Below are 26,424 nucleotides of genomic sequence, written 5' to 3' on the forward strand. Positions count from 1 at the left end.
ACATGCATCCCCCGAGTCACCGTGCCTATCCACCCGATCCCGTTAGTCGCCTTTATGACCATCATGGGTTGGTGAAGACCAATTCTAACCCAGCGCCTCACGGATGAATGAAGGTCACAACAAAACTGGCTGGAGGTGGTTTACTGGGCTGGGGTACTGGAGGCAAGTTTACCAGTTGAAATGTCAAAGCAATGATGCTTGAAAAACAAGCACTTAACTAGCGAAAGAATGCTGCAGATGCTGCAGGGCTAGAATAGAATACAACTCTATAGAGCAATACCATCACTAAGCTATGGTAAAGCTGGAACTATCATTCATATTGTTGTATCCATCAACATTAAAACCAAACCAAACAACAAAACAATATCGCAAACAGATATCTCAAATCACTGTTAACTTGTGAGTGAGTGAGTGAGTTGGGTTTCAGTGTTTCTGTTGTGTCATTGTGCTGGCTTCCTGTGCGAGGAGACCCCAGAGCAGGAAGTAGAGAAACGTCTTTGGTGAAACCTAGATCAGGGGCATGGTGCTGAGAAAAGTCAACCTGGGATTTCATCAAAATCATTGGATCCTGGCATGTCAAAGGGATGCAACTCTTCACAGTGAAACAAGCACCCTAATCAGCTGGGCTACCTGTGCCTTGGTGTACAAAGTGTGCCAACCTGTGGTTGTGTAACAATGACATCAAGTGTAATGGATGGCTGCAAGAATGTGTGAGCAAGATCCGACAAACAAGTGGTTGACAATATGAACCATGTTTTATGTCAACAGGATCCGAAGACAAAAAATCAGCCAAGTCACACATTATGATCACTTATTATTTTTGCCTGCTTGCACAACAAGCCAATACCTGTTTTTGACCGGCGCCTGTTCCACTTAGCAATCGTAACGTGAGGGTGATCGTAACTCCATTGCTTTAACGCAGACTTACGACTGTCATAGCGCTACGATCACTTTGAGGAACGGGGCCCAGATGCATGTTTTTTGTGGAAGGAGAGAAGACTGCTGTAATGGTGGAAATGAAACAAATTACAAGTACAAGTTTGATAATGTATTTTATACATGTAAGAGAAGGCCGTACCTCCTTACAGGTCATACTAAATGTAAAATGTTCTGTGAAACCGATGATCTGTAGCAACAATGATGCAATGAAGTTCCGATGATCAAGATCCATGAGGTCATGCAAGCATTTAGTAAGTGTCCTACTGATTTAAGTATACAGCCAATACTATCTTAATGTTTCTACGATTAATAAAATTTAATTCATTCCCATTCTGCTTTGATAATTAATGCTTCCTGTCTTGTAATGACACAAAATCAACAACAGCAGCTGCACTAGCTGCAAATGTTTCATTGATTAAACCACATTAAAATCAGATTAAAACCTCCAGGTAAAGTCTTAAATGGAAATACATGATCAATGTTTTACTTAATAATTCAGGGTTCAACTTGGTTGTGTGAACATGGTTCACGGACACTTCTCAGCTTCACCAGCCACAGGATTGATCAGCCACAGGATTGACCAACCACTGGATTGACCAACTGCTTGATTGACCAACCACAGGACTGACCAACAACAGGATTGACCAACCACTGGATTGACCAACTACTGGATTGACCAGCTGTTTGATTGACCAACCACTGGACTGACCAACCATAGGATTGACCAACTGCTGGATTGACCCGCCACTGGACTGAGGAACTACAGAATTGACCAACCACTGGAATGACCAGCCACTGGAATGACCATCCACAGGATTGACCAACCACAGGACTGACCAACCACTGGATTGACCAACCACTGGATTGACTAACTACTGGATTGACCAGCTGCTTGATTGAGCAACCACTGGACTGACCAACCATAGGATTGACCAACTGCTGGACTGACAAAACACTGGACTGACCAACCACTGGATTGACTAACCACAAGGTGGACCAACTGCTGGAATTACCAGCCACTGGACTGACCACCCAATTCTTGGGCTGATCCAATCACCTACCGGTCCAGCAATACAAACATATTCTACTGAGATAATAGCTTAAACTTTTAAAACGCCAGTATTTAAACAGGAGTTATTATTTTCATCATGATCAGTTTCCAAATTCCATCAGAACCATAAAATGAGTGAACACATAAAATGTTAATAAGTCGGACTCTTCCGTGGAGACACATTCCTGATTAAAAAGGTTCCATGTTTGCTGCCTCTGTTCCTGAAATTCATCATGAATGATATTGGACACTTCATTGGTGGCAGGAGGACTGAATGACCCACCAAGGAAGTCTCGTAGAGACAGCACAAGTGAGGCTCCTTGTGAGCATAAAATATAAAACAACTTGTTATGGATGAGCGTTGTCAAAATGACAGCTCTTGAACCACTTGACTTCAGTCCTCTTCCCAGTCAATCAATGATGTAATACAGTTTGTCACTTTGTGTCCAGATTGTTTTGTATCCATACCACACTTTTTTTATTTTATTGTTTACTGATTTGTTTGCCAACCATCCTTAATTCTGCAAAAAAACTACAATGATCAAAAACATGCGTAGCATTCTTTGGATAAAAATTGTTTAGGTCGATTGCTAAGTGGGGATTTTTTAATCTGATTCTGTTTAAGTGCACAGTGTTAATTATTTTTACAGTACATGTAGAGGTATTTATTTCTGTCAGAGAAAGCTTTGTTCTTTATAAATAGGTTTCCAGTGGTCAATGCATTTGATTAATTGCTACTTAATCACATGCCCTCGTTAGATATTTGTAGCAATCTGGTTTTTTTGTAACCAGTCAAAGATGAAGCAATCAGGCAAATAAATGGAATCTAAACAATATTTCTTTGATTTTCCATTTGTGCATTTATCAGTTATTTTTGTTACATTTGTTGAGTCGTATCTATTTATATTTCTACACACTCCAAGATGGAGCAGTGAGGCCAAAAAAATTACGATACGATTACCATTACGATAGTGAAATATGGAAGGTCAAAAGTTCAAATCAGTAAACTGAAAAATACGAAAGTGTGGCCTCGTATTATATAATGACATTGCAGCCCGAGATACAGATTGAACTCCCCGGTTGAATCACCTCTTCTTCTTCTTCCCTATCGTCACCTTGCTACGAATCAGTGCCATAAGCCCGCGCATCTTTTCAAAGGTGCCCGTTGAGTCGGGCAAGTTTTCAAAAGGTATATGATCTTCCACACCAACTCCAAACTTTGTAGCATCTGGAAGTGAATTGATACTGTTTGGACGCTGGACGATCGGCGTACTGTACTCCTTAGATATTGACTCTGTTGCTTTAAATGTCGTGTTCATTCTAAGAATCTCCGAATCCTGTGACTTCAAGGATCCCGGACTGTCAATACCTTCCAGTGAAACAGCTGAACTGGTCCGTGATAAAGTCGTATTAACGGTTATTTTCTCATCTTGTGAATCTTCAGCACAAACCTCGGACATCTCAGTCGCACTGGACTCGGGTTCATCCCCGGAACAGCTATCCACAACGATCATATTGGCTGCTGGTCCCTCGTCACCTCCGAGTTGCTTCACCAGGGCCTTGTACTGCTCCTCCAAAGTTTCCAGCGAGGGTGACCCTGACCTTGGCGTGCTACCCTGTGAGGAGTTCTCCCTCATCAGGCTGCTTGCCCGGCTGTTTCGTGGAGTTGAGGGCGGGGTTCCATCTGGCAGGGGTGGTGGTACCGGGGGGGTGTCGTCAGGGAGAGGGGGAGGGGTCATGCCTGCTGGAGTGGTTGGGTAGCGTGGACGGGAAGTCAGGGGGGTAACGGGTGGGGTGCAGTCTGGGGGTGGGGGGCGGCTGGGGGGCGTGTCAAGGGGTAGTGGTGGGACAAAGTCTCCATTAGAGCGACCTTTCTTTGTATCACCTGAAATGATTGGAAGGATATAAATATATAAATCCTCTTGATCAGAAAGTTTAAAAAGTCCAGGGTCCTGTTACACAAACCACAAACCTGTTGACAATGCAGGAATAAAAATCAGGGCAAATCTGGAGCGCATGGCTTAAAAATAGAACCACAAGGCTCAGAATCAGAACATGCCAAAAACATTAAATATTATTCCACATGCCACATGCTTGGAATCATATTTTATAATGATATACAGTCAAGACCCGTTGATCTGACATGGTTGGTTGCAGATAATTATGTTGGATTAACGAGTACGTCAGATAAATAAAATTTAAGCAGTATCATCCTTTGTGATCGAAAATTTAAAAAAAAAATACATGATATATAACCATACAAACACGTTGTTATAAAAAAATGAAATATGAAATATGAAACATTGTCACATTGTTAGTGGAATATGTTTTCTAATACAACTCTAATTCTTAACATAAAACTATGGTTACGGGCTGTATGACTGATTCAAAATACTTTAAAAAAACCATAGTCTGGAATGGAAGACGCCAGTTTAAAACTAGAGCCGCAAAGCTCAAGAAAGCTGCTTTCTGATTGGCTAATGTTGACTTCCTGTTAGTTATTTCATTGGTCGGTCAATGTTCGCAAAAGGTTGTTCTGAAGTGACCTGTAATGGGATGTCCTCAGCGGTAGCGAGAACTTGTATCTGATTTTAATGAGATTGAGGTAATCTAAGCATGTGATTAATATTGTTTTGTTTATTAAAATCTTAATTGTTTAGTGTTAAGCAAATTTATCTCTACAGCCATTGTAATATGCAGCTACCAGCCGGGTCGTCTCGCATCAAAACACGGGGCTGTCTACTCACAGGCAGATGGCCCTGATTACCCTGATCACTGGGTCGGATTAACGAGACGGATTAATGGGTGATTTCGGTAAACCGTAGCAAATTAGGTGTGTTGGAGTCGGAGTGCGAGACTGTCAGATTAACGGGTCTAAATAGCACTAATTTAATCGGTTCCTATAATTAGTGTCGGATAAAGCCAATTGTCGGATTAACGAGTGTCGGATTAACGAGACTTGACTGTATGCAGAAATGGCCGAGTAATGGCCAAAATGGATGTATTCAATATGGCCACCGTGGAAGCCATGTTTAAATCTGATGGAATTCTGTGGGCAATTTTAGAGACATCATAGCTGGCATCATGCATTCAAAGCTCCTGAGGCTTCGCCGTCCCACATGGATCTTACCAGTGGTTTCCTCATCGTCTTCCCCGTCCTCGTCGCTGAGTTCCATCTCCACCTCGGGGTTGCTCATCTTGAACTTCTTCACCTTCTCTACCTCATCCTCCTCCATCTTCCGCTTCTTCTCCTGTTTACAAAACATATTCCATAGATAAAACACTAATTATGTTTGCTTTAATCGGAGGTTAAAAAAGCCCACATACAATACTCCAAAGAGTAAAATAGCCCAAGATATGTTCACTACAACATGGGGTTACTGGTAAAACAATCAAAAGAGTGAAATATACAAAAGATTAATACACTTCAGATGTTAAAAACTCTGGGTGAAAAGATAATAATTTATTGTGGACCAGACAAGAGATATATCTATGGGATCTCACGGTGTTTGTTGTCTCCACCATCTGCTCCAGGGTGTTCTTCAGCTGATGGGGCTGCAGCGGCGGCATGTTCAGCTTCTCCCACTCCTGGCGAAACAATGGGGGATTGTTGGTGAACAGACAATGGGGGATTGTTGGTGAACAGACAATGGGGGATTGTTGGTGAACAGACAATGGGGGATTGTTGGTGAACAGACAATGGTGGATTGTTGGTGAACAGATAATGGTGGATTGTGGAAAGATAATGGTGGATTGTTGTGAACAGATAATGGTGGATTGTTGTGAACAGATAATGGTGGATTGTGAACAGACTGGTGGACTGTTGTGAACAGATAATGGTGGGTTATTGTGAACAGATAATGGTGGATTGTGAACAGACTGGTGGATTGTTGTGAACAGATAATGGTGGATTGTGGACAGACAATGGGGGATTGTTGTGAACAGATAATGGGGGATTGTGGTGAACAGACAATGGGGGATTGTGGTGAACAGATAATGGGGGAACTGTGGTGAACAGACAATGGGGAACTGTGGTGAACAGACAATGGGGGATTGTGGTGAACAGATAATGGGGGATTGTGGTGAACAGACAATGGGGGATTGTGGTGAACAGACAATGGGGAATTGTGGTGAACAGATAATGGGGGATTGTGGTGAACAGATAATGGGGGATTGTGGTGAACAGACAATGGGGGATTGTGGTGAACAGACAATGGGGGATTGTGGTGAACAGACAATGGGGAATTGTGGTGAACAGATAATGGGGGATTGTGGTGAACAGATAATGGGGAATTGTGGTGAATAGACAATGGGGGATTGTTGTGAACAGACAATGGGGGATTTGTGATGCAGTGTAAATTGTAAATTGATGGGGAACAGACAAAGGCGGGTTGTTTATTACACCAGATAGTTCTCCTGTATCACAATTATAGCTTGGGAACTATGAATAAAACATGAGAAGTATTTGGTTCTTACATCAACCATGTTTTCTGGCACTGGCACCGTGAATCCAGGATACTCTATAATTTTCTTTGTGTCGATCTTCACTGAAACCCAGAGCTCATGCATGAATTATCACTTGTACACTGGAGCAGTTCTGTGGCTAGATGATAAACCCTTCATTATGGCACAAAGTAATTTACACTAGCTAACACTGATCTAGACATTATTTATCATAAATCAGAGCATTCACATTTTTCTTGATACAAAAGTATTGCGTTTCTTTGTAAGACAGTATCACGCCACACTCAGCAGCTTATCTATTTAGTGTCCCTGTATGACCAGCATAGGTTGCTAGGGACTTTTTCTAACCCAGATTCTTCTGTGCATCCCCCTCCCCATCCTCACTGTCAAGAGTCCCCCGTCCAATCCAGTCTTCAAGGGGCTCCCTCCCACCCCAATCCAGTCTTCAAGGGGCTCCCTCCCACCCCAATCCAGTCTTCAAGGGGCTCCCTCCCACCCCCTCCTGTCAGTTGTCTTCCACCCACCCCAAACTTTCAGGGGCCTCCACCTCTCCTCACTGTCAAGGTCCCCACCCCCCTCCAATCCAGTCTTCAAGGGTCTCCTTCCCACCCCGTCTCCCTCCCTTCAAGGGTCTCCCTCCCTCCCCGTCTCCCTCCCACCGCCTCCTCATTGTCAGTTGTCTCCCCCCCATCCCAAACCTTAAGGGGCCTCCACCCCACCTCTCCTCACTGTCAAGGGTCCCCCCCCCCCCCCCCCCTTCAAATCCCATCTTCAAGGGTCTCCCTCCCACCCCCTCCTCACTGACTGGGGTCTTCCACCAACCCTTCAAGGGCTACCCTCCCACCCCCCTCCTCACTCTCAGGCACACACCGACACAGAGACCCACACACACCCCATTCACTGACACACAATTCCTCACACATATGCCCACCAGGTGTTTCCCCTTCTCCTCACTCTCAGGCACACACCGACACAGACACCCACCCACCCCCCATTTACAGACACACACACAATTCCTCACACACATGCCCACCAGGTGTTTCCCCTTCTCCTCTCTCTCAGGCACACACCGACACACACCCCCACCCACCCCCCATTTACAGACACACACACAATTCCTCACACACATGCCCACCAGGTGTTTCCCCTTCTCCTCACTCTCAGGCACACACCGACACACACACACACCCACCCCCCATTTACTGACACACAATTCCTCACACACATGCCCACCAGGTGTTTCCCCTTCTCCTCACTCTCAGGCACACACCGACACACACACCCACCCAACCCCCATTTACAGACACACAATTCCTCACACACATGCCCACCAGGTGTTTCCCCTCTCCTCACTCTCAGGCACACACCGACACACACACCCACCCACCCCCAATTTCCAGACACACAATTCCTCACACATATGCCCACCAGGTGTTTCCCCTCTCCTCACTCTCAGGCACACACCGACACACCCACCCACCCACCCCCCATTTACAGACACACTATTCCTCACACATATGCCCACCAGGTGTTTCCCCTCTCCTCACTCTCAGACACACACCGACACACACACCCACCCACCCCCCATTTACAGACACACTATTCCTGACACACATGCCCACCAGGTGTTTCCCCCTCTCCTCACCTTCAGGGGTCTCCTCCTCCTCCTCCTGGTTCACCTCCCCGTCCTCCAGGGCCTCCCCGTGCAGGTTCACCTCTACACAACAAATCCTACATCAGCACGGCTCCACACATGCGGACAAACTAGACAAATGCTGGTGCCATCCTGGCCACCACCTTCACATTCCTGTACCCATTCCATTGAACCCATGTGGAAAATCGAACCTTGGTCTTCGGCGTGACAAGCCAACGCTTTAACAACTAGGCCACCCCACCGTGCCTGGCCTCCATGAGGTACATTGGAAAATCATAGAGATATAGCATGGAGTATTGCAAGTAAATAATGTAGATACAATGATGGGGGACTGGGGCTAAATTCATAGAGATAGAAGGAATGTCCGGGCAAAGTAGTTACCTCGTCCATCTTTGTCGAACATGATGAGGCCAGATGAGTCGACCTCGGCCTCCTTCAGCCAGCCCGGGGGGTACCCCAGCATCCTCATGCGGTAGATGTGCATCGGCAGCTGACGGGGGCCAAGCCCCATAGCCTCGCGGAGCTCGGTGCTGGAACACAAACACCCACAGATAGTGATAATGGACACAGATGGTGACAATGGACACAGATGGTGATAATGGACACAGATGGTGACAATGGACACAGATGGTGACAATGGACACAGATGGTGATAATGGACACAGATGGTGATAATAGAGACAGATGGTGACAATGGACACAGATGGTGACAATAGACACAGATGGTGACAATGGACACAGATGGTGATAATAGAGACAGATGGTGACAGTGGATACAGATGGTGATAATAGACAAAGATGGTGACAATAGATACAGATAGTGACAATGTACACAGATGGTGACAATGGACACAGATGGTGACAGTGGATACAGATGGTGATAATAGACAAAGATGGTGACAATAGACACAGATGGTGACAATAGATACAGATAGTGACAACGGACACAGATGGTGACAATGGACACAGACGGTGACAATTGACTCAAGTAAGTGTTTGAGCATGGTCGCGTGTGTGAAGCCAAGTGTTCTGACCGACCTCTCCTGAGACATTAAGACAGAATGCTCACAATAGAGATTCCTGAATACATGAATGAATTCTCAAGGAAACAGTTAACTTGAGCCTCATCGATGAAAGAAATAACTTAAAATTGTTTCCATAGATACCTGTCCATTGTTAATTTATTGGCAACTGGTTTACTATTTCACAGGTTGCCCTGAGTGATACCCAGACAAGTATTATCCACAGTCAGCTTGTCAATCCTCTGAACAGTTGTCCCTCATAGTTTAAGCAGAATGACCGGCTGGGCGGCCTTGTTCCTACCTCATGACACCTGGCTTGAACTGGGAGAATCGATCTTTGACAACCTTGTTCGACGACAAACTGAAATTGGAAAGAACGATATGAGCAACAGAAATGGAGCAAGGAGGTTAAATATTCTGGTGTGGTTAAACATACATGAGAACCTTCACTACTAACTCTACATTGTGAACAGGATGTTCTCTAGTCCAAGCTGAAGGATGTAATAAAACATGCATCAGAAGAGTCTTTTGGTTGATCATCATTTTGTGTTGGTTTGTTGTTTACTGTTGCACTCAGCAATATTCCAGCTATATGACGGCGGTCTGTAAATAATCGCATCTGGACCAGACAATCCAGTGATTGACATCATGAGCATCAATCTACGCAATTGGAATACAATGACATGCATCAACCAAGTCAGCGAGCCTGACCACCCGATCCCATTAGTTGCCTCTTATGACAAACATGGTTGCCTTTTACGGCAAGCATGGGTTGCTGAAGACCTATTCTACCCTGGATCTTCACAAGTCTTCAACAAGAAAAGCATAAACATAGAATAATAAACCAACACACTCTGATAACACAGCTTCAAATGCCTACCTCATTTTCTTGGGGCCCATAGAGGGTGAGTTCTTGTCCATGAATTCTCTCCGTTTAGCTTTAATCCTGTTGTAGTCTTTGGGCTCCTGGCAGTCTGACATCATGTGTTCGCCGCCACAGTTGAAACAGCTCGGTTTGGGGCTGCCAGAACACACACACCACAATAGCGGTCATTCAAAGAATAGAACTATCAGTCCTAAAGATGGTATGATTTCTTAACATGAGTCTAAGAATTATTATTACTATATTATGGCCAGACAAAGTGTTTGGTTATGGGCAACCTCTGACGCCAGTAGAATACTCAATAGTGTGATGGGGACATATTCTGACCCAGGTAGTACAAGATAACGACAGATAATCCACCCTTAACATTGCCTGGGACACCCAGGGACATGAGTCAATGTCGGGTTACTACACTGCATCCCAGCAACCTGTACATTCGGAGTGGGTTGAGGGTGTGTCGAGAGGGTGGGGATAGAGTGGGGTGTGTGTTGTGGGTGTGTCGAGAGGGTGTTATAGAGTGGGGTGTGTGTTGAGGGGGCGGAGGGTGTGTCGAGAGGGTGGGGACAGAGTGGGGTGTGTGTTGTGGGTGTGTCGAGAGGGTGGGGATAGAGTGGGGTGTGTGTTGAGGGTGGGGATAGAGTGGGTTGTGTGTTGAGGGTGTGTCGAGAGGGTGGGGATAGAGTGGGGTGTGTGTTGAAGGGGCGGAGGGTGTGTCGAGAGGGTGGGGACAGAGTGGGGTGTGTGTTGTGGGTGTGTCGAGAGGGTGTTATAGAGTGGGGTGTCTGTTGAGGGGGCGGGGGGTGTGTCGAGAGGGTGGGGATAGAGTGGGGTGTGTGTTGAGGGTGGGGATAGAGTGGGTTGTGTGTTGAGGGTGTGTCGAGAGGTGGGGATAGAGTGGGGTGTGTGTTGAGGGGGTTGAGGGTGTGTCGAGAGGGTGGGGATAGAGTGGGGTGTGTGTTGAGGGGGCGGAGGGTGTGTCGAGAGGGTGGGGATAGAGTGGGGTGTGTGTTGAGGGGGTTGAGGGTGTGTCGAGAGGGTGGGGATAGAGTGGGATGTGTGTTGAGGGGGCAGAGGGTGTGGCGAGAGGTTGGGGATAGAGTGGAGTGTATGTTGAGGGGGCGGAGGGTGTGGCGAGAGGGTGAGGATAGAGTGGGGTGTGTGTTGAGGGGGCTGAGGGTGTGTCGAGAGGGTGGGGATAGAGTGGGGTGTGTGTTGAGGGTGGGGATAGAGTGGGTTGTGTGTTGAGGGTGTGTCGAGAGGTGGGGATAGAGTGGGGTGTGTGTTGAGGGGGTTGAGGGTGTGTCGAGAGGGTGGGGATAGAGTGGGGTGTGTGTTGAGGGGGCGGAGGGTGTGTCGAGAGGGTGGGGATAGAGTGGGGTGTGTGTTGAGGGGGTTGAGGGTGTGTCGAGAGGGTGGGGATAGAGTGGGATGTGTGTTGAGGGGGCAGAGGGTGTGGCGAGAGGTTGGGGATAGAGTGGAGTGTATGTTGAGGGGGCGGAGGGTGTGGCGAGAGGGTGAGGATAGAGTGGGGTGTGTGTTGAGGGGGCTGAGGGTGTGTCGAGAGGGTGGGGATAGAGTGGGGTGTGTGTTGAGGGTGTGTTGAGAGGGTGGGGATAGAGTGGGGGGTGTGTTGAGGGGGCTGAGGGTGTGTCGAGCGGGTGGGGATAGAGTGGGGTGTGTGTTGAATGGATGGATGTTGACGGGGTGTGAAGAGGGTGTAGGGTGTGTCAAGAGGGTGGGGAGAAGGTTGGGGGTGTATGTTGAGGAGGTGGATGATGCGGGGAGACGGTGGGGAGGGTCGATGGTATGTTGTAGTGGGTGGGGTTAGGGTAGGGAGAGGATGGAGGGTGTGGTGAGGAGGAAGGTGTCAAGCTGTGGAGTTGGGAGTTAGGTTGGATGTGTCGTCCCGGGGTAGGACAGTGGATTGAGGGGTGGGGAGTGGGTGGACTTGTTATGGGGATGTGGAGTGGGTGGATGAGTCTCACCGTCCTGCTTTCTTCCCCTGGGGCTTGTCTCCATCCTCCTCTACAGGGAGGGGCTCCTCAAAAAGCTGCTCATATCTCACAAAGGTCAAGGTCATATATTCACAAAGGACAGCATCACCAAAGATTTTTTTATATATATCATTGTAGGGAATATAGGATTCCAAACTAAGTGCTGTTGGCAAAAGGGAGAAAAAATGTTTGTTCAAAATTGGGACTTTCTCAAAAGTCCTCAGTTTCTTAAATTCAGGAGGTATTTCAATTTTTCATTTAATGCCAAAGTGTAAAATAAAAACATGGCAGCCTGTTGTAGTTATTGATGTCAGGGAAATGCAAGTCCCTCCACAGAGCCATCACATTAGTTGTTGCTATAAAAACAATTTTATTCTTTTGGCTGAATATGGGCCTGTGACAAGGTCTATACAAATCCCTGGGTTGGATTTTGTAAGAATACAAGTACCATGGGTCAAACTGACAAAAAACATATCATGGTGGTCAATAGATTGTATTACCTGACTACCCAAACAATGTGTATTTTAGGCATGTTTTCACAGTCAATATCACATGTGCTACATACATTGGACACACTTCCCAAATGAATTAATAAAAAGGTAGTTCTGAGTATAATACATGAGCACAATAAAGTGTTGACAAGTTTGGTTCAACGGCTGTGAGGGCAGGGTCAAGGATACCGAGGTATTTCCCATCCGTCCGTGAGGCTGGGGTTGAGGTCCACCAGCGGCCATCCCCGAGTGTCCACCAGGAAGAGGTGGTGAAACTGAGCATTGCCGATGATCTGCACATAACATAATGACATCATTAGCTCACCAGTGGGTGAGTGGGTGGGTGAGTGAGTGAGTGAGTGAGTGAGTGAGTGACTGGGTGAGATTGATTGAGTGAGTGAGTGAGTGAGTGAGTGAGTGAGTGAGTGAGTGAGTGAGTGAGTGAGTGAGTGAATAGGTGATTGAGTGAGTGAGTGAGTGAATATGTGATTGATTGAGCGAGTGAGTGGGTGAGTGGGTGAGTGGATGAGCAACTGAGTAAGCGTGTAAGTGAGTGATTGAGTGAGTGAGTGTGTTGGGTATTGAGTGAGTTGTGAGTTGGGTATATGCCGCTTTGATCAGTATTCCAGCTATAATTACAGTGTGTCAGCTTGATATGGGAGGATAGGCCAAAGTGATGTGAGTTTACACTTGGTGAAACCCATGAGCACGGGTATGGTGCTGAAAAACCTAGAAACATAATCTCGGTGAACTGGGATTTGAACCCACAATCCCCTTAATCTGGAAACTTCCCCTTCCAGGCAATCTCGTTAGTCCAGACCCTGTTAATCTGGAAACCCAACGCCCTAGACAATCTCATTAGTCCAGACCCTGTTAATCTGGAAACCCAACGCCCTAGACAATCTCGTTAGTCCAGACCCTGTTAATCTGGAAACCCAACGCCCTAGACAATCTCGTTAGTCCAGGCCTGTTAATCTGGAAACCCAACGCCCTAGACAATCTTGTTAGTCCAGACCCTGTTAATCTGGAAACCCAACGCCCTAGACAATCTCGTTAGTCCAGACCCCCTCAATCTGGAAACCCAACGCCCTAGACAATCTCGTTAGTCCAGACCCTGTTTATCTGGAACCCCCCATATTGTTAGCACAGGGTTAGGGATGTATTCATAAACAAAGGTACATTCTTTCCCATGATTCTTAAAACTAGAAATTTGTTAACCCAGAATTACCCCGTAACTGTACCATTCAGATTAAGGAGGTTCCACTGTATGTGACATGAACCTGTGTATACAGGACACTCACCGCGTGGGCCATCCACATGGAGTTGGTTCTGAGTTCTACTGGAAGTCTTGGGTTGAGATCAACACAGGTCGGAACACTTGACTGTTGAGGAAAGAGTATCGGAATAAAAATAAGGAATCTTATATCACACATGTTGTAGACAAGATTTATCCCCTTTACATGAAAGGTTCTATGTTTTACCAAGTTTATTGTGACATGGCCTTAGGCGATACTTTTTAAAATAGCTTACAGATTTTACAACCCAAAAGAAATAAAAAGGTGGAGAGAGAAAAACACAAACCCTGAAATATGTAATCATAATAATACATGGAGTGCAACATGTTGACACAAGAGAGTGGGTGACTGTGGTTTTACGCCATCTTTAGCAACATTCCAGCAATATCATGGCGGGGGACACCAGAAATGGGCTTCACACATTGTACCCATGTCAGGAATCGAACCGGGTCTTTGGCATGACGAGCAAACGCTTTAACCACGAGGCTACCCGACCGCCCCGTCACAAAAGAAACCTGCAGACCAACTTGATGATCAATGTGCACATGGCAAAATATTTGAAGAACAGAAACAAATTTAAATGTCTTCTTTACCCAACTACACCAACACCACCTACACCTACCCCTATGTATCGGGACACTACATCAAGTCTAAAGCATGTCAAAGTAATACCTGAAGTGGTAGTTCGGGCATCCTGTCACCATGGCGAGAGTTGTACATCTCCCTCTCCACCAGGTCAGCCAGGAACTGCTCTATCTGCGGACGGTACTTCCTGAATGACATTTAAAGTATGTGGGGTGAAATGGGGTTTAACGTCGCGTCCAAGATTATTGAACTTATATAGCGACGTGCATGTACGTGTGTGTTTGTGTGGCTGCTTGTACTAGTCCGGAATGATGCCGATTTATAGTGCTAGCTCACTGAGATACCATGTCGCAGTTTAACATGAATACCCCACTCAGACAAAGTATACTGACTCCGAGCCGACCACTCCTTGTTTTAGCCCCTTAATGCCGAGCGCCAGACAGGGTAACAACAAGTGCCATCTTTTAACATCTTTTGGTATGACGTGGTCGGGGATCGAACCCCGGACCTTCCGCTCTCCAGGCGGACGCTCTACCACAAGACCACGGAGGCGGTCATTTAAAGTATGTGGTTTTGTCAACACTACTGTAACCATGATAACAGGAAAAGCCAGTGTTCAAATGAACAAACACAGACACTGAAGCTCTAGATGTTCATCAATATTTACATTATGTTTTATTTCTGTCTGTTGTTTAACGCCGTACTCAGCAATATTCCAGCTATATGACGGTGATCTGTACATAATCAAGTCTAGACCAGACAATCCAGTGCTTGATATCATGAGCATTGATCCATGCAATTGGGATACGATGACATGCATCAACCAGTCAGCAGGATTGACCACCCTTTCCAATTAGTCGCCTCTTATGACAAGCATAGTCGCCTCTTACGACAAGCATGGGCTGCTGAGAACCTATGCTAAGCCGGATTTTCTGGAATCTGTAAACCTTCACAAGCTAAAACAAATGATCATGAAATTGATTATTCATTGGTTGTTTATGTGACAGTGACCGCAGAGAGGTCAATATCCCGTTCAAATTGCAATGATTACAAGCGATAAAAGTTGAAAGAGACTTCATTTAATCATGTTTTTAATTGTATTTGTGGAAATGGGTTCAAAATGCTGTAATAGTTTTGCTAAAATCGTAATGGTTGGCATCACTGCTGTGTAATATTCTCACCTGGAAAACGAGTTATTATGGAAGAGCACCTGTACTGCTGGGCTGTCCTCATCGGGAACGGACCTACAACACAAACATGGCACTTACTCCATGTACTCTTCCAAAATGTTTTCAAATCCATAATCAAAGAAGCCTAAAAGGAAAGTCAAGGGGCCTTTGACATTATCTAAATCTTCAGAAACAAACATCAATGTACATATAGAATCTATAGACTTATCACACGAACAGAAAACTTTGGCATTTGATTTTTCAAATATCTGATTTCTCAGAAATGTCCTATTACACGTTTCAATGTATTCAGTTATAAAATAATTATGAACATTCAGCATGTTCAGGAATATCAACTTTTAAACCAAAATAGTTTGTACTTACCTTGTGGAATCAATAATCTTTGCATATCTGTAATATTTGTCCCCTGTTATTGTTAAGGCTTCAAAAAAAGTATTTTAATTCATAAAAAAATACAAACATAGCTAAGTGCTTATTACAAGGATAACCATATCAAAAGTAACTGTGTATCCACAGTTCCAGTCATGTCTTGGTAATCATGGCAATTAGAGTCATTGTGATTCTGTTCATTAACATGATCATGTATGACATCTATATCATGTAATATGATTACATATAATATATGGTCTCTACAAGCCTTTGCTATGATAAAAATGAGCGAATGCGTTGCTAATTTGTCAAAAGCCTATGACTAATGAGTAAATTAGCCACAACTTTAACAATGGTCCGATCATACATAATACGAACTCATTTACCCAGTGATCAGCATCCGATTAATGCATATGTGCACATGATTTGTAATCACTTTTTCAGCAGGGTGCTTTATCGGAAGGGGACATGAGGGCTAGGGATAGGGCTGGGGGTGACTACCACAACCTTTACACATCTAACCCTAAGGCTAACAGAAGTAGCATGACATGTGAAGCTTCAGTCACACCTGGGCCCCGTTCCACAAAGCGATCATAGCACGAAAACTGTCATAAGTCAATGTTAAAGTATGGGAGTTATGATAAGCTTAATGCTTCATCCCTTGAAGGAACTGGCCTCTGGAACCAATGATAGCACCCTTGAGCTGCCCCAAGTCAAAATGTGAAACTGCAGTTCTGCTCAGTCTGCTTACTGTGCCTGTCAAAGGTACCACTGTTGTGTTTCTGGTGCACATTAATGTGGAATAAGAAACATCAACCTAACAAAGACCCAAAAATGATAAAAGTTTGCAATATTCGTCAGCATTACAGTGTGATATCACCGACTCAGTGTTATTGTTATTATCGCGGGCTCTAGTTTTGCCATGCGATGTTCATTAAGTCTTTTTTTTTATGTAGGATACGTTCATGTTTTATTTTAAAAGATGTTTCCGATGAATGTTCATTATGTGAAACACTTTCTTCTTCGTCTGCACACCGACTCAAGATATCTTTCGCTGAAAGAGATGCCCCCTCCGATACTTCGTCTCTTCTTTGAGTTTCACTTTTGCTTTCATCTCCCGAGAGTTTTTGAGTATCACCTTCCTCACTTTCATTGTCTGAGGAGGATGACCCTTCCTTTAACGCAAACACTATTCTTCCTTTGCCATTCTGCTCTCCAGGATGAATGAAAGAATTCTGTGTTTCCCTCTCTTTGTCAAATTCAGCAAATAGCTCGGAATCGCCGAACAAATCGGCCATTTTAGAATTTACCGGAAGCTGGACTAAACTGATTCCCCACTAAAATCAAAGACCATGTTCATTGGAGGAAATAATGATAACAGATTTAGCAAATTAATCTGAATAGGAATTTTGACTTTTAAATTTGGGGAATATCGATACTTTCTTTTAAACTACATCAAAATTTTATTTGCATTCATATTGGTGTTCGTGAATGACACGGGGTGAATCAGTGACCATACCAGAAATGATGGCGGATCATAGGGAAGAGTCTGCATCTAACAAACCATTCCCGTCTGTCAAGCTGCCTCACATGGTTTTAGGAGGACGGACAGTACGATACATGCTAGTGTCGAGATTAAACAGAGGATACTCAGTGAACGAAACGTTAAACTCGGTAATGCCTGAGTTCAAAACCGTAGGAAAATCAAAGGAAAGGGCTTATATTGTCAGTCATCGTAAAATATGACATTCTCCATAGTGTTCAATGTTACGTCAGTGTAGTTTTGAAGATAATATGTGTCAATTTTGGTGATTTCTTTCATTACAAAAAAGACAGTCGCCAACAGTGACCAAGAACAGTTGTCAGTGCAGAGTTGTAGCCCTTAGTTGTGCCAGGATCTGCTGATCATTGGTTCGAATCCGTGATTTGCTCTGATTATGATCCTTAGTTGTTGGACACCATAACCATGCTCATAAGTTTCATCAAAATGACAGATATCCACAGCCTGCTTCACTAAGACTTTCCTGCCACATAATTTAAAGGGGCACTGATCTAACGCAATTCCCCGGGACTGGTTGTTGCCTTTGTTATTGTTTTTTCCCAGTGAGTACCCGGATGTATAGCAGAAATCTAGACTAGTTCGCGACCTCTGCTGCGCCTTTCGTAGGCGCATTAGTCACTTTTATGTGTAGTAATAAGGGCGTATGGTCACATTGATCAACAAAATGAAATACAGTTTTCGAGATAATAAGGAAATGTAGGTATCTTTGTGGGTAGCATCGGTAATGGTGACGAAGTTTTGATAAGTCACTTGCTTGGTAATTTTGCGATTTTCGTTTACACTATTTTGACTTGCAACACAAAGTAAATATTTCACCTGAGCATTGCTTTTTTTATAGTGTGTATATTTGTTTACTGTCAAATGTGTAACAAATTTATTAAACGTCTAAATATTCAGTTATTTTACAAAGTGACTGAAAAACATTTCCATCTGTATTATTATGATAACGAATTCCAAACATTTTGATGTGTAATGTCATCACCAAGAGACTGAAAATGTTACGTTGAAAAGTACATTTCTATGTTGTTTGGCTTCTAATCCTACATAATAATCTGTTGTGATGTTTGTAGGCCCTTTTGATCGTCTTAATCAATCTGGGCAGATTTTTTAGTCAAAATGACTGAAATATTTACACATTTTATAAATTGCCTGAGAGAATCACATTTTACAAATTGACTGTAATATATACACGCTTACAAAGGAAAAGACCTGTGAAAACAACGTCTATCGCGCATTGAAGAATTTCCCAACCAAGATGTAGAGAAACAAGAACGAATCCGTTCAAATGAAGGAAAACAAAATGCAAATTTCATAATTACAACCTACAAAATTTATGTGTATAAATATTAGGTAGCTTCCTTGTTCGAGGAATGTATCCGTGAATATCCTCACAAAGCAACAATATCCCACTCGTCTGCAGCTGTACAAAGAAAATTATTCGATGTCACGTGTCTCAGTAACAATCAAATATCTTAAAAGGTATATATCGTTTCGGGATATTATAACCCGTGTTCGTTTCTCAACTGATCACTTGGATTGTTTCAGGTGTTTTACATAGGTGTCAAGTCTCAGTGGTCGGCTGAGAAAGCCCACGTGGCAACTATTTTCATAACGTCCACGGTTCCTAAAAAATCCATTGAGTGATAGATAACAATGATCCATTAATCAACGTATTATCAGTTAACCCTTTGAACAAAGTATGTTGTTTTTTACATCGGCACTTCACGCCATGATATGAGTGTATTCCCTTTGTTTTAGTAAACCTAGACATGTAAACACTCACTCTTGACATATCCACTGTGCAAGATAACAGTGATTAATCAATCAACGTATTTTCTGTTAATCCTTTGATGACTAGGAACGATCCGTTCATTTACAAAAAAAGTAAATCAACTGATCATTCATCTCTTGCTGGACTGCCACGTGCATATTACATAACACACATTTCACCTCACTTCAAACCTGGATTTAGATTGAATAATTACCCCAGACACAATAAATGCCAAATGCGAACCTTTGTCAGGTAATCTAAGTGGTGCTACCACTAATTGTACCTGTAATAAATTCATTAACTGAGCATCAAGTGAATGACGACAAATACACAAGTGTAGGGTTATACGAGAAACGTGGATGACAACAAGGGAGTAGTAATCGTATTATCTCCGAAATCCGGAAATGCTTTCACTGCATGGATACTTTTTTTAGTATTAAACTATAACCATCTGGGGTATTTCCAAATGACGACATACGATGAGCTCCGCCGTTCTATTTGTCTGTTTGTTTAGGCTGAAGAAATTAATTAACATGCGCCCTTTGTCAAAATCTTTATAGATCACAGTTAACCAATCAGTGTTTATGCAAAAATGCGTAAAACAAATATTGCCTCCAGCCTCCAAGTTTATTTAACTGTCCTTGCAGACGGTAGCCCAGTCTCTGGTCACGCTCAGTTGCGTTGCGTATCATCCGGGTACTCAAGGGTAAAAAACAATAACAAAGGCAACAACCAGTCTGGGGAATTGCGTTAGATCAGTGCCCCTTTAAGATGACTCAATATCTAAGGTATATTGCTAAAAATCCAACACACTCCCTCACTTTTATGTTCAGAAAGTTTTATACAAATCAATTCTAACACTTTTTGTTTTTGATAACACACAGTTTAAAATTTAAACAGTAGTATATTTGCGACACTGACTAGAACACTATGTAACATTACATTGTGGTGTATTTTCCTGTTGCCAATGACTACCATGGGGCACATAATTTGTTTCGCAATAGCCATACCAAACAGCACCATCAGTTACAGCCTAATTTTGTTTCTAGGTTTGTCAGTGCCATATATACCAGTGCTTGTGGTTTTCACCAAAGTGGCAAACATCTAAGGCCTGCATCACCTAAGGCTTTCCTTCCACATCAAGCTCACATGCCGTGATATAACTGAAATACTGTTCAAAACCACTTTAAACAACTTGCGCACTCCCTCGCAGTCATGTCTGTGGTGTTTTGTGATGTAATTAAGTCATAAAAAGAATAATATGGTGGTTTGGCTTTGTGATTTGTCTAATTGTGTGTCATACATTGTTGGATTGTTACTTATGCTATCAGTCTTCGGTTTGCCTGATCCAGACTCATTAATTTTAACTTAAAGGCTGCCGTGATATGGCTGGAATATTGCTGACTACGGTGATAAACAACATTCAGTCACTCCTTAACACGGGAACTAAACTGATTACAATTAAATTGTGATTGATGAGAGTGCTCCGATTAATGAGATGAAATTATCAATATGAGTGATTACCAGTGCTAATGTATCGTAATATTGTTAACAATGACAATATACTCACTGCTTGACAAGATTCAACTGTATTCTGTTTCAGACACTTGGTATCCCTTTGTTCATGGCTGCTGACGTCCTAGGCGGGATCAGTCAAGTTAACAAAAATAACTGTAGGATACACAATCGCTTTGGAAAGGAGGGTTTAGCAACAAAATTGCTATTCTCAGGTAGGAAATTTCTTGAGTTCTTACCTCCTTTCTATCCGGTATAATCACAGCAATTCACACAAATACAACAAGAGAAGGTTGTGCCAGTTTTGTTTGTTTGTTTGTTTGTTTGTTGTTTAACGCCGCACTCAGTAATATGCCAGCTGTATGGCAACGGTCTGTAAAAAATCAAGTCTGGTTGGTTGGTTTGTTGTTTTACACCGCACTCAGCAATATTCCAGCTATATGATGGCGGTCTGTAAATAATCGAGTCTAGACCAGACAATCCAGTGATAGACATCATGAGCATCGATCCACGCAATTGGGATCGGACCAGACTATCCAGTGATTGACATCATTGTGCTGGTTATCATCTTAAATTTCGCTATTGGAAATCGGTTCTCTTAATGTCTTTGAGCTCCACAACCACTCAAAGACAAGGTGTAAAAATGGCTTAGTATTGGAATATATATGAATGGAATTTGATGAAACTGAAAGTGTACATAATCGCTAAGGTGGGGTATCGATCAACCTTTAGGTGATTTTCATTTAAAGTCAAGGTCACTTGTCAAATTATTTTAAACATGGTCAAAATTTGAGGAAAGTTCTTATTAATTTATGAAAACTCAAAGGTTTTTGCAATCAGATAAGATTTACTCAAGACAGTCACCTATCATACATATGTCATGAATTTGTCACTTTGAACAGCGAAGGTTATTCACTCTTGAAGTGACCTGTAAATAGTTGCATTCAGATATGCAGTGTGATCTGTAAGCTTCATATTTGTAACACCATCTAGGTTTGCAACAAGTAATGGTCTCTGACCTGCGAAGATCCAGGGTAGAATAGGTCTTCAGTAACCCATGCTTGCCGTAAAAGGCGACTATGCTTGTCGTATTAAGAGGTTACTAATGGGATCGGATGGTCAGGCTCGCTGACTTGGTTGATGCATGTCATCGATCCCAATTGCGTGGATCGATGTTCATGATGTCAATCACTGGATTGTCTGGTCCAGACACGATTATTTATAGACCACCATCATATGATTGGAATATTGCTGAGTGCGGCGTTAAACAACAAACAAACAAACAAAGTAATGGTCTCTCATGTGATTGGATGCTGCTGAAGATCAAGGTCACTTTATAATCGGAATTTGATTGAACATAAACATGATCTCTCGGGAGGTTCATGGGACTGATTGAAGGTCAAGATCATTAAACAGTAATGCTTATAATTTTGTTATTAAGATAGCTACAGGCATAGGACTGTCTGTTTCAAAGTTGTGCTGTTTGAGATTACCATGGTTATCAAAGTTATCATGGTTATCATGGTTTACATAATGTTCTATATGCTTCTAATTAATTGGTTTGGTATTTTTCCTCGGGTAAACAATGCACCTGAGGTATTAGCCACGAGGAGAGATTCAGCGGACGCGACCAGGCGTATCATTTTGATAACATTTACCTTGAATAAAACTCATAATTCATTAGTTTTAATTTGTATGTTTAGTTACAGGTAACTTGTAATGAACAAGAATAACATGCTAATTGACATATTACTGAGGACAGCTGTTACATTGCTTTACAGCGATAGAAACTAACAGTTTTAGTCCACTATTCCTTATGATGATAACATATAGCAAAACCCTTATAAAGGGCAAATTTCTACTAATCCTTGTGATACCTTGAGTATTGGGCAGTTTGGCAAGGACTACAGGACTAGTGCCAATTTCTAATGCTGGCTTTACCATGTTGATGGGCTCAGCTTGCCAAGCATCGCTAGGATACTGACGACCAGTACAATCTCAAATTGAGATCAGATCCTAAGAGATTTTATTCAATTTAAACAATCTTCAACACCGACTTATCATACTTCCTGATTTCAGACTCGCGTCTCAACGGCGTGGCCAACAGTGGCAGCGTGTGGTTCTACAACATCCAGGGAGTGTTCCGAGCCGTGTTTGAGTACCACGAGCTGTTTGTGCAGAGAGACTGTTTGCTCAAATTAAGGGTAAGACCGCATTCTGAAACAACTATCATGTTGCTTGTTATGAAACGCTACAGTCTAGAATTATGCCACTAGATCAAGTTCAATAACGGTCTGTTGATCTAGTGAGCTTGGTTTGTAACTGACCATATTCTAATTGGATTATCCACTGACAATTATTTGGAGAGACGAGTTTGGCCTCAAAGACTGACCCTTGAAAGATGCCTGGGCTGAAAAAGTCCAGGGATAGTCGTTAACCACTAATATGATAATGTTTAAATAAAAGGAGTCCGTTTGAAAGAAAATTTAAGGACATGTCCCAAGTTGACATTCTTAACAAGAAGAAAAAAGAAAAGCTTTGAAATGTTTCACTGTATTCCATGTTTGCGAAATTACACAGATATGTAAACGAGACAATTAAAAAAAAGCACATGCAATCCTTTCGAAAAAATTTATGATCTTAAGATCTATGTCCATATCATATTTAGAATATTGGCTGGGGTTTGATTTGTTGCTGATTTCAAACTGATGTGTACTATTAATTCTGTTCTTATTGGTGAAAGGTTAGATGGAGGTCATATAAAGAACCATGGTGGGTCCCAGGAGGGCTCACCTCCCTTTGTTTAAAGGCACTTGGACATTTTGTAGGTACTGTATCCGACCCAATAAGCGCCCAGGGCACTTAAAATAAAGACAGAAGGGGTGGGCGCTTATTGGGCCCAATTCAGAGTCAAATTGGCGTAAATTCATCAGAAAGCCTATCGATATTCTTCTGTTGCTGGGGGGCTAGAGATAAACTGTCACTTACGTTTTACTGGTGAACATCTCCTCATTAACCGACTACAAAAGATTCTTGACCGTATGTAAAAAACAGGTGAGTAAATCTTACTTGGGCATCCGGGAAAAGTGTGGGGGGGGTGCTTATTAGGACATGGGCGCTTATTGGGTCGAATACGGTATGTTATATACAGAGATAGAAATGAACCTGTCCAGGCTGTAAGTTGTATGTGTTCCCTCTTTCCCAGGATGTTTGGCTACGGCACTACAGTGAACCGGACCTTCCAGAAACGATGTCCCTCTCGTGGACAGACAGCACGGACCAAACAGAGGACACTAGTTCTGTGAAACAGGAACTCATCGACCTGGCGAACGCCCCCTCCCCAGTGTTCCCCTCCCCAGTCTGTGATAGGTCTGTCGCAGGAGGAAGTGTCGCCAGTGCCACCGTGGACTCATTCATACAACACATCGTGGAACAGAGAAATGCTCATCCGTCAGACCCCGAACTCTCTGTCGTAGCCCAGGTCCTTGAGTTTCTTAAACTGGAACTTACTCATTATGAAATATCCCCATCAAACTGTTTTCCATTTGAGATGTTCAGCTACTACAGGACTTCCCTCGGGGATACCACCCTGCAACAGGAGCTGAGGAACTGTGCCTTTAATATTCCCATGCGAAAAAATATTGCATTGTGTGTAGTAGCTGAATGGTTGGGTCAGGAGTTTCATAACTTTGAAAGAAATATTGCAAAGCGTGCGGATGCTTTTAAGAAAGAGCATATCAACTGTATAGACAATCTACCTCCAGCGGAATCTATTGTGACTTCCTTGTTTCCAACTGCCATGAAGCGGTTGTTGAGTCGCTGGATCGGTTTGAACCAGCTGCACACAGCCGATTGTATGAACCAGGATCACAACTACAGTCCCCCGGACAAGCGGCAGCCGGAGCAGACGCGGAATCTGTTTCCGCTCATTCAGATTATTCTGGAGTTTGCCAACAATGCATTAATATCTGGGACTGCTCATGTGGTGTTTTCTAGACTTCGCTACGCTGTGTAGTCTGACAGAGTTGTCTGCTCTTCCCTATCAGTTCTGCATGTGACATTTAACGGACTTCAACCAGGTTGACTGCAGCTAGGCACAGTTTTGTTTGATTTGAATTTCTGTGACATTTTGTTTTCTTTAAAACATTATGAAAGAATTGAATTTATTCTTCTCTTGACAAACTTTCAGCTCCATAGGGGAAGACTTGAGAGATAAGTAATAGGAATGTGTGTGAGTGTGTGCGTGCGTGCGTGTGCGTGCGTGCGTGCCTGCGTGCGTGCGTGCATGCGTCTGCATCTGTGTGTCTGTCTGTCTGTCTGTCTGTCTGTCGAGAGTGGGAGGGAGGGTGTCACCATGGTCATATGTAGGATATAATAGGATGTCTGGTCTACATGGTTATGTTTGGTCACTATGGTAAGAAAAGGTAACTATGGTAAGATAAAGGGTCACCATGGTAATATGTACCGTCACCATGGTCACTATGGGAAGATAAGGTAACTAGGGTAAGATTTAAGGTCACCATGGTAATATGTACCGTCACTATGGTAAAATAAAGGGTAACCTTGGTAATATGTACAGTCACTATGGTAAGATGTCGTGTAACTATGGTAACTAGTACGGTCACTAAGGTAAGATATAGACAGTCACCATGGTAACATGTAGGTTCACTGTGGTGAGATTGAGGGAAGATGGTGGTGGCCAGGCAGTCCTCCTTCCCCAGGTGTCACACTCTCAGATGGTGTTGATGCCCTCAAGTGGTATTTGCTGTGTATTGCAGTTGGTTACTGTTGGTCAGTTTAAGATCTTGGTTTTTATTCAGCCCATCATGGCACACAGGATGTTCTTTTCATGTTTCGAATGATTATTGCAACCTTTAACAAACCAGTTGGGTGAGGCAATAAAACAGTTACTACCACATGTACAGGAGTATTGTTTATGATGTCAGTTACGTCTAAAACATGTCAGAGAAACTAGAAAAGTGTTCACCTGGTGGTGAAGGGGTACCCGGTAGGATGAGATGAGCTTCTAGTGCCTCACAGGCAGCTTGTGTTGAATACGCGATTCACCATGATCCATTGACGGGGTAATAACAATGTAGCGCCATGAGCATTCACTTGGTGAATGGGATTTAGTGCATCATTAATGGTCTTATTGTTATTTGAGGTAGCACCAGCAGCATCTTTACATGCACATGAAACCCGTGTTAAAAAGGTCATCAGTAATTAACCCATGCAGGCGACCATGCTTTCAGCAATATTCCAGCATTATCACGGTGGGGGACACCAGAAATGGGCTTCACACATCGTACCCATGTGGGGAATCGAACCTGGGTCATCGGCGGGACAAGCTAATGCCTTAACTACAAGACTACACCACCGCCCCCCAGGGCAAGAGACATCCCAAATATCACCATTCTTATCATGGTCTAATAAAGACTGGGGATCAATTCGTGACTTGGTGGATTGTGTGTGTTTGTCACCTGTCTGTTGATTGATGAGCGAGTTTGGTTTAACACCATTTTGAATAGTATTTCAGTTATGTCATCCTAAAATGTGTGAGGAAAGCCAAGACCCATGAAGATCTGGGGTAGAATAGGGCTTCAGCAACCCACTCTTGCTGTAAAAGGCGACTATGCTTGT

The 26,424-nt window shown here is 43.4% G+C and overlaps 2 protein-coding genes across 2 annotated transcripts; one reads left to right on the plus strand and one right to left on the minus strand.

Moving 5' to 3' along the window:
• Window positions 1–1,039: 1,039 nt before the first annotated feature.
• On the minus strand, window positions 1,040–17,249 carry LOC124141694 (zinc finger CCHC domain-containing protein 8-like). The gene is made up of 15 exons (XM_046509746.2): window positions 16,899–17,249; window positions 15,932–15,974; window positions 15,560–15,622; window positions 14,466–14,565; window positions 13,800–13,880; window positions 12,688–12,791; window positions 11,999–12,073; window positions 10,011–10,151; window positions 9,432–9,491; window positions 8,490–8,638; window positions 8,100–8,171; window positions 6,467–6,537; window positions 5,495–5,578; window positions 5,121–5,241; window positions 1,040–3,875 (listed from the first exon to the last, which is right to left on the minus strand). Exons 1-15 carry the CDS (start codon window positions 17,233–17,235, stop codon window positions 3,076–3,078), a joined length of 2,301 nt encoding a protein of 766 aa, XP_046365702.2. The 5' UTR covers window positions 17,236–17,249; the 3' UTR covers window positions 1,040–3,075.
• A 203-nt stretch (window positions 17,250–17,452) lies between these two features.
• LOC124141693 lies at window positions 17,453–25,698 on the plus strand. Its single transcript, XM_046509745.2, has 4 exons — window positions 17,453–17,611; window positions 20,873–20,999; window positions 22,864–22,988; window positions 23,990–25,698. Exons 1-4 carry the CDS (start codon window positions 17,462–17,464, stop codon window positions 24,797–24,799), a joined length of 1,212 nt encoding a protein of 403 aa, XP_046365701.1. The 5' UTR covers window positions 17,453–17,461; the 3' UTR covers window positions 24,800–25,698.
• Window positions 25,699–26,424: the final 726 nt, after the last annotated feature.

This window comes from Haliotis rufescens, unplaced genomic scaffold, assembly GCF_023055435.1.
Source record: "Haliotis rufescens isolate VD_foot unplaced genomic scaffold, xgHalRufe1.0.p SCAF_56, whole genome shotgun sequence".
In the NCBI taxonomy this organism is placed as follows: Eukaryota; Metazoa; Mollusca; class Gastropoda; order Lepetellida; family Haliotidae; genus Haliotis; species Haliotis rufescens.

What these genes read in the sequence shown, in the direction of transcription:
- LOC124141694 (XM_046509746.2), bottom strand. Translation starts at nt 17,235, where the DNA reads ATGGCCGATTTGTTCGGCGATTCCGAGCTATTTGCTGAATTTGACAAA. An exon ending in ATGGGCCCCAAGAAAATGAG is followed by an intron (nt 9,492 to 10,010) that starts GTAGGCATTTGA and finishes TTCCAATTTCAG; the next exon opens with TTTGTCGTCGAACAAGGTTG. An exon ending in AGACGATGAGGAAACCACTG is followed by an intron (nt 3,876 to 5,120) that starts GTAAGATCCATG and finishes CAATCATTTCAG; the next exon opens with GTGATACAAAGAAAGGTCGC.
- LOC124141693 (XM_046509745.2), top strand. Translation starts at nt 17,462, where the DNA reads ATGATGGCGGATCATAGGGAAGAGTCTGCATCTAACAAACCATTCCCG. An exon ending in TGAACGAAACGTTAAACTCG is followed by an intron (nt 17,612 to 20,872) that starts GTAATGCCTGAG and finishes ATTCTGTTTCAG; the next exon opens with ACACTTGGTATCCCTTTGTT. An exon ending in AACAAAATTGCTATTCTCAG is followed by an intron (nt 21,000 to 22,863) that starts GTAGGAAATTTC and finishes TCCTGATTTCAG; the next exon opens with ACTCGCGTCTCAACGGCGTG.